General features: G+C 35.0%; 1 protein-coding gene across 2 annotated transcripts in view; it reads right to left on the bottom strand.

The window, feature by feature from the left end:
- Positions 1–11,895, bottom strand: part of CDH12 (cadherin 12, type 2 (N-cadherin 2)) — a 1,158,911-nt gene that overhangs the window by 112,218 nt on the left and 1,034,798 nt on the right. The window contains exon 7 of one of the 2 annotated variants that reach the window (XM_011933446.1): positions 1,451–1,570. The exons of the other annotated variant lie outside the window; for it this stretch is intronic. Coding sequence (XP_011788836.1) covers positions 1,451–1,570 — 120 coding nt within the window. The remainder of the gene's footprint in view (positions 1–1,450; positions 1,571–11,895) is intronic. 2 annotated transcript variants of the gene reach the window in all.

Genomic DNA, 11,895 nt, shown 5'->3' with positions numbered 1-11,895 from the left:
GCAAACTCATCCTTTTTTATGGCTGCATAATATTCCATGGTGTATATGTGCCACATTTTCTTAATCCAGTCTGTCACAGATGGACATTTGGGTTCCACGTATGTTTATTGCGGCACTATTCACAATAGCAAAGTCTTGGATACTCCCTTCTTAATGGATCTCTTGAAGGACTGACGCTGTCCTTACTACACTCTACCCATTTTTTAAGGTTTACATTAGGGAGTGACTCCCTGTTTTAGTTCTTTAATTTTTGGATGACTTCTGCCCCCTATTGGCTTAATGAGGAGGATAAGAAATTAAGAGAGAATGGCAGGTTCAGTTGACAAAAAGTTTTGCAGATTTTGCACTTCAACTTTTGTTAAGAAACATCAATAGACCTTATGTTTCCAGGCAACATTAATACATAATTGTTAATTAACTTATATCTAATTAGTATACCAGATTTTTACACATACCTCTCAGGAAGTATCAATTATAAAATGTTTAGCTTATTTGAATGTATAGTGTCTGAAATGTATACTTTTCAAATGCATGTTAGTATTTAAAAATTAATTTACAACTTTAAAAGGTAACTTATAAGTTCAGTAAGAGAACAATTTTCCATTATTTTAAGTTCACATAATACATCATATTAAATTCAGTTTGCAATATGTTCTAATGTAGTATATAATCATTGACAAGATAACCATCATTGTGGGATTTCTGCTTCAACTGTGACATGGAAGACTTACTTTGATCACTGGTCAAGTTGCCGAGTCTTCTTAGCAAAGTATTCAATGTTCAGATATTGATTGTTTAGAAATAGAACGGCTTCATTTATTTAAAAGGAAAGACAAAATATTACACGTGCATAGCCTCCTCCCCTTCGTATGCTACTCATATTATATTTGAATTTGAAAACTGCTATTTTTAATTAACAGTGGGACTGGATTTGAAGACATAGGCAAACAGAATCAATGATTTTGGTATTGCAAGATTGTCAAGTCTCTCCCTTCTCCCACTATAAGCATAAGTGTCTATTAATCTAAACCAAGCATTCATAACCCTTATATATATAGCAGTAGAAGCTCCAGGATGTTCCCATGTGTTGTTAAAGCCCAAAACTAAATATAACCGAACCCATCCAATAAATATGAAATGAAAAGCTATTATAGCTGGAAGAATTTTTTTTAAGTAGACTTTTGAAAATTTTAAATAAGACCAACAATGACTGCCGACCTAACAAATTGGAACTTTATAAAGATATATTAAAAGTTTTATTTTACACAAAGTTCACTTAAATGGAAATCGTTCTTCAGCAGCAAGGTAAGATCCCATCTTCTTTGCTTAATGCACATTGCACTGAAGCTTTATGGCTATATTAGAATATGCAACTCCCCATGCCAAGATTTAATTAAAGTTTAAATATTTGAAGGGCTGGTGATAATGTTGCCTCTAATAAAAAATTTACCTGTCTTGGGATCAATAGAGAAATAAGGTTGTCCCTGAAGAATGCTGTAAACGACTCTGGCACTGTTTCCATAGGTCGGGTCATCTGCATCTGTGGCCTTGACCTGGAGTACATATGCACCTGGAAAATAAGACAATATCACTCCAGCATTTTTGTTTTACCTCTTTCAAGGTCATGTCTCTTATCTGCTGGACTCGATTTTCCTTTGGAATTTGACCTATGTCAAGTATGCCATGAGTACATGATGTCACTGAGGATAGTTTAACCATTATAACCAAAATGTTGAGCAATTATATAGTTGTTAGTGCAAATCACAACTTTAAATATATATTTTAAAAGCTGTGTCCATTTTCAGGAGATGGACCATTGAAATGAAAGTCATCATGATACCTTTATTGACTGGCCCACCAAAGAAAGCATGGACACCACTTATATTATCTCATCTGCTTACTATTGATGTTTTAATTTTATGATTAGGATATCAATAGAGAGACTAAAAGGTTTAGAGTGCACTGAACATTAGAGGTTGTTAAGTAATTTGCAATTGCAATTTAAAAATTAACAACTACCTACTAGCATCAGGAAGCCTTTAATTAGGAAAGGAATATTTGATAAATTGAGAAACTATAAAGAATAGCAAAATAGCTATAAGAGCACTTCTTTGCCTCAAGATTGAATGAACCTAAAGATTCAGTGACACAGGAAGACACCACAAACAATCAAATGATCTGCAGTTTTCCTAATTTTTTTTTGGCATGAGTACATTTTTTCTGTACTAAAAGAAGTTGAGGAGAGCTTTTCTCTGTGTTTTCCTTATCTGTTCATAAGCATATTGAAATCAGTCTCTAAAAATGTGTAAAGTGAGTATCTCTTCCTAACGTCCTATTCAATGTTACTATTCTGAGTTCAGAACAAAGTGAAATCAAAAGTACCCAAATTGTAGCAAATAAAATAGACATATATATGTGTGTATATATATACATATATCTCTATATCTCTGTATACATACATACACATACACTTGTGTACATCCAAATTTATACAGTGAGTAGAACTCCCTTAATCTGTTGGAGGCACTCAAAGTAACTGTTCTGTTTGGGGAAAATAGGATTGTGCCTTTTCATTCAATTACTCATTCAGCCTTTTCTCTAAGAGTACAAATTTGGAACAGACTATGTCTTCTTAGATTACTATAGAAGCTAAAAGAATGAATTACTTTTTCATTTCTACCATTTTCTTTTAATAAATGTTAGACTTGTGACAAGAGTAAGAAACGATAACTTTTTGTAGACATTCAATGCCAAGGTCTTTCAGTTTAAAATGGTTGAGTGAATCTTGGCTTTATTAACAGAGGAAAAATATATTACAGCAGCCTTTCCCAAGAAAAGAAACTTTTAGAGGGAACTTTTAGAGGGAATGTAGATAAACATTACTAGGAAGTCAGGAGTGAAGACTAATATTATCCATCATCATCACCATCATCATCATCAACATCATCACTATCATTAATCACAATTTGACCCATGTTTATTTCTATGAAGCATTGGGTACCTGGATTAAAGATTCATTAAAACTACCTTTCTATAATGCTATAGAAATCGACAGTTTATTAAGAGTAAAGTCCTCTCTTCCCAACAGTATTTTCCTCCAGAATATTCATCAGGATGTTTACTATCCCTCCACTATACATGTGTTACATAGGCAAAGTCTACAAATATTCACTGCTGCCCTAATTCTGGATATAAATATTACAGTTGAAAAACTATACATTGTTCTACACGTTGGATATATTTGAAGAAAAGGAAAGTATTATATTTAGTTACAAATAGGAAATTAAAATACTTGAGAAATAAGAAATATTTAGTGACAACATTAATAAAATTTGCCAAACTAACACCACATTGCAACGTACAGTGGGGAAAGCAAAGATGAACACGTATTGTCTTCACTTTTACATTTTTGTTTTTAATGTTTACATGAACCTCCACTATGCTGAACAAATATTTTCTTCTATTAGTTGTATTAAATTGTTTACGTCAGTTATTTTTAAAGCTCAAATATTTAAAGGAGTGAATTGGGAAATCATTAATGCATCGAAGTTGCAAATATTTTTTCATACAACTCCACTTTGTGCTACTTAAAAGGATCACTGGATAGCAAGAATAACTGTATTCCTATCACATTTCTTCAGTTGTATCTATAGAATTAAAAATAATTGTCCACTGAATTACAATATAGGTTAATCCTTCTTTAGTGAAAGAGCAGATTCCAACATAAATTCTCCAAAAGTTCTTAAAGATTGCCTTTTTGGGTGTTTACAATAATGCAGTTAAACACCAGTACACCAGCTTGTTTTGTCAGCTGCTTCATGACTGCCACCAAACTCATGCAAAAGACAGAGATTTTGTACTCTTTCCATTAAGAAGTCTCGGTCAGTTGCCTGGAGTATGAAAATCTCCGAGGACTACCTTTTTCAGTGCTTGGATAGCACACCAGCTGTTCCTGACACTATTAAACACTAAATACCCAGGAGGTAAGAGCAGGAGGTTGTGGTTGGGGCATGTTTAATGTGCCACAAGGAAGTAATACAGTCAATGATTTGCAAAGAATCTGAAGTAGTCTTGTATGTAGCAGTGAGCTTGAAATTTATTCTCTTATCACTTGAATCCAGGGGATGACAATATAACCACTCTAAATGGTTATATCTGCAGAGAGAATGCAGCTCATAGAGAAAACACTCTTGTATAAGTGGTGAGAGCCAGAGTGCAGAATTTGCAATGGAGAGTTTCAAGTCACTTCAAGTTCCCATATAACACTGCTTTGATCAGTAACAAATTAGTGTATTTTTAGTAACAGTTAAAGCCAGCACTAAAAGTTATTTTATAGTAATAACTAAATTCTATATCTTATACTGTCACTCAAAGGGAATAAATAGTTATAAAACTATGATAAAGCAAAGAAAAGATAAATGGATCACTGAGTATGACAAAACTATGATGAAGAGGCATCAGGAGATGCCCACATGATATAAACTCCAACTAAATAAGTGATCACTAACATTTAAATGACTATGAGTTAGAGTTCATATGAGATCTGATTTGGATACTGTATTGCTCAGCTCAGGCTACAGTAACAAAATACCACAGACCGGGTGTCTTAAACAATAGAAATCTACGTTCTTATAGTTTTGGACACAAGCAGTTTGAGATCAAAGAGCAAAAAAATTGGGTTTCTGATGAGAGCTCTCTTCCTAGCTTCTCACTGTGTTTGCACATTTCCTTTCCTCTGTGCTCAAACAGAGAGACGGAGAGAGAGAGAGAGAGAGAGAGAGAGAGAGAGAGAGAGAGAGAAAGAGAGAGAAGGAAAGAGAGAGACAGAGACAGAGACAGAGACAGAGAGAGACAGAGAGAGAGAGAGGAGCTCCTCTCTGGTGTATCCCCCTTTTTTCATAAGGCCACAAGTTCTATTGGACTAGGACCCATCCTTAGGACTTTATTTAACCTTAATTACCTTCTGAAAGGGTCTATCTCCAAATACAGTCACATTCACGGTTAGGGCTTCTACATATGAATTTCAGGAGGATTCAGGTCAGTTCATAACATATAATTTTAGTATACAGATATGTATATGTTAAACTACACGTGGAAATTAACAACTTAGTAAAGCATAATTTATTTCTGTGTTGTAAAATTATAGTCATAACATAAGGTAATCTCAGTATTTTGCAAACAAACATTCATATCATAATAAAATTCTGATAAATAGACTTATTAAACAGGTATACATTACCTAGATGAATTAATTTAAATTTAAGTCAATATTTTTTGTACAATTTATGTTGAAAACACTAATAAAAAGTATGGCGTTTCACTTTTTAGATCCAATTTTGAGAATTCATACATATAATATCTTATATGGGCAGACAATATATTTGAGAATTCACACAAGTAATATCCTATATGGTCAGACAATACATTTACACAGACACAAATGCACAAATGATTTAATAGTTTGTAATTACTCCACTCCAGTTAGTGAGCGTATGAAGTGCTAGGCACACTATCCAAGATGCTAGGGAACCACTATGAACAAAAGTGAGAGGCCAGCTCCTGAAATCTTATATCCCATCTAGAAGGGAATGGGAGGAGAAACAGATTCGAGGTGAGAGACTTCCATATAGTAATCAGGAAAAGCAATTTTGTAAAATCTCATTTATATAGAGACCTGAATAATTTTTTTTGCATTTTCTTTTTCCGCCTAATTTATTTATTCTTTAATGGACAATATTGTATGTATTTCTTGTGTAGAGCATGTTTTGAAATATGCATACATTGTGGAATAACTCAACTGAGCTAATTAACTTATGCATTCCCTTACATATATGTCACTTTATGTAGTGAGAACACTTAAAATCTACTTTCCTAGCAATTTTCAAGAATACAATACATTACTATTAGCTGGAGTCACCATGTTGCGTGTTAGACGTCCAGAATTTATTTCTCCCATCGAACTGAAATTTTGTATTCTTTGGGCAACGTCTCCCTAGTCTGCCCACTCAGTTTCCCCTAACCACCTGTATTAGTCTGTTCTCATACTGCTGTGAAGAAATACCCGAGGCTGGGTCATTTATAAAGAAAAAAGATTTAATTGACTCATAGTTTAGTATGGCTGGGAAACCCTCAGGAAACTTACAATCAGGGTGGAAGGTGAAGGGGAAGAAAGGCACCTTCTTCACAGGGCAGCAGGAAGGAGAATTGCTGAACAAAAAGGGAAAAGCCCCTTCAAACTGTATGCAAATGCACTCAGTATCATGAGAACAGCATGGGAGAAACCGCTCCCATGATCCTATGACCTCCACCTGGTTCTGCCTTCAATCCAATCAGTTCTCCAGAAGGTTGTGTATGCTCTGAATCAGTGTCCAATATATGGTACTGTTTCTCCCATAACCGGGATTCACCAGTCTAGGAATCAAAGGGTGGACACAGTACCACTCACCATCACCCCCTAGTGATCCACTAGCAAAATTCTTGCTTCCTGTTTCTGTGACATTACATTCTGCTGGCCTAGTGGTCTTAGTTCCAGAGGGGGAAATGCTGACACCAGGAGACACAACAACGATTCCATTAAACTGGAAGTTAAGATTGCCACCTGGCCACTTTGGGCTCCTGCTAACTCTAAGTCAACAGGCTAAGAAGGGAGTTACAGCGTTGGCTGGCGTGATTGACCCAGATTATCAAGATGAAATCAGTTTGCTACTCCACAAAGGAGGTAAAGAAGAGTACGTGTGGAATACACGAAATCTCTTAGGGCATCTCTTAGTATTACCATGGCCTCTGATTAAGATCAATGGGAAACTACAACCACCCAATCCAGGCAGATACAATTGGCCCAGACTCTTCAGAAATGAAGGTTTGGGTCACTCCACCAGGTAAAAGAAAACATGACCTGCTGAGGTGCTTGTTGAAGAAAAAAGGAATACAGAATGGGTAGTAGAAGAAGGTCATCATCCATACCAGCCATGACCACATGACCAGTTGCAGAAATGAGTACTGTAATTGTCATGAACACTTTTTCTTTATTTTGTTAAGAATATGTTTGTGCATGTATACATTTGTACTAAGAAAAATATCTTCATTTTCTTTATCATGTGACACAAGATTTATTGAATTCATATCAGCATTAAGTACTGTTAACTTTCTGTAATAGCATTTAGATTAAGGATTAGCATGCTTTGGGTTATACAAGGGATAGCTGTATTATGGTAGGTGTAATTATGACCTTATTATTGTCTTTATTTGGAGATTATGTATGACTTCAGGAGACGTGTATGCCTTAAAGTTGACAAGAGGTGGACTTGTGATGCTTAATATTGAGTGTCAACTTGATTGGATTGAAGGATGCAAATTATTTTTACTGGATGTGTCTGTGAGGGTGTTGCCAAAGGAGATTAACATTTGAGTCAGTGGACTGGGAGAGGCAGACCCACCCTCAGTCTGGGTGGGCACCATCTAATCAGCTACCAGTGCAACTGGAATAAAGCAGGCAGAATAAGGTGGAAGGAGTTGACTTGATGAGTCTTCTGGCCTTCATCTTTCTCCTGTGCTAGATGATTCCTGCCTTCAAATATCAGACTCCAAGTTCTTCAGCTTTTGGACTCTTGGACATACACCAGTGGTTTGTCAGGGGCTCTCAGGCCTTCAGTTACAGACTGAAGGCTGTACTGTTGGCTTCCCTACATTTGAAGTTTTGGGACTTGAACTGGCTTCCTTGCTCTTCGGCTTGCAGATGGCCGATTGTGGGACTTCACCTTGCGATCTTGTGAATCAATTCATTCCTTAATAAACCCCCCTTCATACATACATTAATCCACTAGTTCTGTCCCTGTAGAGAACCGTAATACACCACCATTCTACTCACTGCTTCTGTGAGTTTTAATTTCATGCAGAGGCAGCTCTGAGTAAAAGAGGTTCTAGAAGTGTTGAGGGAAACCTCAGGAAAATCAGAGCCACCTTCACTGTGGATCAAAAATCAGATGGAAGAGGTGGCAGAGAAAATGGTCATGTATGACTTTTTAGGCCACTGTTAGGACTCCTGTGGGATTTAACTACCCTTTCTGCATTGACTTATCTTTATCTCATTATCTCTATCTATCTAGTATACTTACCCACTAAGCTGTATTTCAGTTTTTATTAACATGAAAGAGATATAACTAACTACACATTAATTTTTCCCCAATACAAAACAGAACCTTAGTATACTTGCACCCAATTTATACTTATTGTATGGTGCAATTGCATTAATTTAAAATTACATGAAAGCTTAACAAAAATAAATATATTTTGACTGAGAATGTAACAATGTGAGTAGTACTTTACAATTTGTAATGACTATTTGATTTACATAGTATTTTCATCTCTGATTAAATTTTGTTGTTTTCCAGTGTAATTTCTTGAACCTTATTTTATTCATTAAATATACTGAATGGGTATTTTATAAAAGCACATAAAAATCCATCTCACAATTTTTAACCAATTTCTTTTCCGTGGACACTTTGTTAAGAGGATTTTGTTTATTTTCTCTATTACAAACAATTCTGCTATTGGTAAATTCTTACCATTGCCAAAGTTGGATCAAAAAGCATATAGATTCAACATATTGAGCTGCATTGTCAAGGTGACTACCAGAAATTTTACTTCTTTACATTCCTATCAACAAGGTATATTTTCTAACATTCTCACCAGCACATATCCTAATTGTCTGTATTTTTTATTTTATGCTTGAACTTTAACAGCATATGGTTTTTGGTCATTTCTATTGTGTGTATGTGTGTGTGTGTACAAGCTGCACTCTTTCTTAATCTACTTTTTTCATGTGTTATATCTGTGTCTATCTATTGAAAGTTTAATTTACTAACTTATTTTTATTTGGTTTCATTTTTACGTGGTAACTTTAAATGGTTTCCTTTTGTGTGAATGTGTTTATATCTATGTGTGCATGTGTGGTATATATACCTTAAAAGCCATTATCCTTTAGGTGTGTTTGGTAAAATTATGTGGGTTTTATTGTTTAGTCTTCTGAATTTCCATACAATGAGCATATGGGTTCTGAAGCCCAGACCAGGTGAGCCACCTTAATTTCATGATATAACTACAGAGGGCTTGCTTCTGCTCTTTTATGTATCATGTAGTAATCATCCCTTATTTATTTGATTTAATTAAGACTAATAAGATAAAGGCTTGGGATACATTTTAAGAATCATCTGGCACAATGTTTCCATTTTACAATCCAATGCTCGAAGGCCAGAGATGTTGAAATCATTCTTATTTTTACTTAAAGACATTCTCGTATAAAGTGGTAGCAAGGTGAGGGTGGAACTGAGCCCCACTAACTCACAGTTTCAGTTAAAGTAGTCATGAGTTTGTTAATTCATTCATGTCTTCTTTCAATCAATTTTGTTAATTCATTCATGCCTCCTTTCAATCAATAAGTATTTACATTTGTATACTATACACCAGATGCAACTTCCAATGAACAATAAAAAAGTATGTTACATAATTATTTATTTTGTAACATGCTACTTCTAGTGTGACATTTTTGTATTCAATGTATTATTTACACTGGGAGCATTAAATAAACTTGGTAGGAAGACATAGATAATAGATAAATATAAGCAGATTATATTTAATGTATGGCCTCTAGAAAATGTTTTTAAAATTTTCCATATGTATAGGAATATTCCAGTAATTGCATATGCTCTTGCTTTTTGTCACTCTGTTATTGTCTTAACAGGTTGAGGTCCTCACCTTCTCACAACTGGAAAGTTGAAATGAATCCTATCTGCTTTCTCCTTCAGCCCCTTCAGTTCCTTTAACATAGGAATAACGGCGTCTTTGAGCCAATTCAAAAGATTGATCTTATTACTTTCACTGATTACAAAAATAAAATGGAAATAAACAAAACAGAACAAAAACATATAAAGCTCTAATGAGTTTCTTTCCCTATTTCTAAAAAAATCATCTAAACTCGTTGACATGCTAAGAACAGCGTGACATGAATAGATTTCAAATGTGCCTTGCAGATTAGATTCCAACTGTGCTGCCAGAGACCCCATGCGGTAACAACTCATACTTATTTACTGTTTATGATGAGGCTCTTTCACGCCTCTGTGCTCTTGAACAGGTGATTCTGCAACCTGGAGGACATTTGCCTCACCGTTGATGTCCAGGTCCATGTCACTTGTGTGAACCCTTTCATTTCTGATCTCAGGCAGAGATCATTTGTTCACTCCTCTGTCATCTCATCACACTTAGAATATTTTGAGTTTTTAAAACCCAGTACATGTTTTTTCTTACTATAGTAAAACAATTTTACACCAATGGCCCTATCATATTTATCTTTATACACCAAGCACCTAGCAGAGGTCTGTCATTAAGTCCAAAATAAATGTTTATTGATTAGATATTTATAGTAATTGCATAGACCTTTACATAGAAAAAACAGAAATACAATACACATAATTCTATAAAGAGTGACCTGGTAGCTGGCTATGATCTTTTGAGTCATTTTCAATACTAAATTGGGGGTTCTGCTGATATTGAATTTTCTAATGTACTTCACTGTTTTCAATTTAGAGAGTAGAAACAAAAGTAAACAGCATTACTTTAAAAAAATCACATAGGCAAGAAGACTTAGCCAATTTATGGAGGGCAAATCAGGAGAGTCAATGTAAATTTCTTTGCAGAATAACATGAACCTTTCTCAGAACTGACACATGTAACAAAAAGAGAGATTTCATGTAGCAAATCAGTTTTTTTTTGTTTTTGCCTTGTGTATATACATTGCATTATGATCTAGAGATAAAACAGAATTATGAAAATTGTATTTTTGAATTCTTATTTCAGAATTATAAATATACTAAAGTTGCTTTCCAAATAAGAATGCAAAATAAAATTGAAATTTATTTTCAAATAAAATTTAAAGATTGTACATTCTATTATATAAAAAAGACATTATGCAGCAGAGAAATGTAAAACAAAAGAATGTAAGTGTGTGTGCACATCTGTGTGTGTGTGCATGTAAGATGCTACAAAGGAATGGAATATTATAAGACATTGAAACAAGGGTGTGCTAGTTAATTTTAAGTGTCAACTTGACTGAATTAAGGAATACCTAGAGAACTGGTAAAGCATTACTCCTCAATGTGCCTTTAAGGGTTTTTTTCAGAGAAGATTGCATTTGAGTCAGTGGATTGGATGAGGAAGATCCACCCTTAGTGTGGGTAGGCACCATATAATCAGTTGGAAGCCAAAAGAGATCAACAACAAAAGATGGAAGAAAAGCTATTTTCTCTTCTGCATGTACGTTCTCTCTTGTCCTTATACCTTCTCCCATGGAATCATGCAGAAAGAAGTCTCATACTGGATAAAGCTTCTCAATCTTGGACTGCTCATCCTCCAGAAGTATAGGTCAAACGAATTTCTCTTCATGATAAATTTCCCAGTCTTAGGTATTCTATTACAGCAGCACAAAATGGACTAATTGGTCAGAAAATTGATGCCAATTGGAGTTGTTGCTATAACAAACAGCTGAAAATGTGGAAGTGACTTTGAAACTGGGTAATGGATGAGACTGGAAGAATTTAGAGGAGGAAGCTAGAAAAAACCCAGATCACCATGAACAGAGTATTAAGAGAAATTCTGGTGAGGGCTGAGAAGAAAAGAAATATAAGTAGAGTCTGAAACTTCTTAGAGAGTTTTTAAGTGGTTGTAATTGGAATGTTCATAGAAATATGAACAGTAAGGGCTGCTCTTATGCAGTCTCCGATCGAACTTAAGAACAAGGTATTGGAGGAAGGGGCGGAGCAAGATGGCCGAATAGGAACAGCTGCAGTCTCCAACTCCCAGCGCGAAGGACACAGAAGACCGGTGATTTCTGCATTTTGAACT

This window comes from Colobus angolensis, unplaced genomic scaffold, assembly GCF_000951035.1.
Source record: "Colobus angolensis palliatus isolate OR3802 unplaced genomic scaffold, Cang.pa_1.0 Scaffold127, whole genome shotgun sequence".
Taxonomy (NCBI): domain Eukaryota; kingdom Metazoa; phylum Chordata; class Mammalia; order Primates; family Cercopithecidae; genus Colobus; species Colobus angolensis.
The sequence above is the reverse complement of the archived record's forward strand: the minus strand, read 5'-3'. Positions and strand labels throughout refer to the sequence as shown.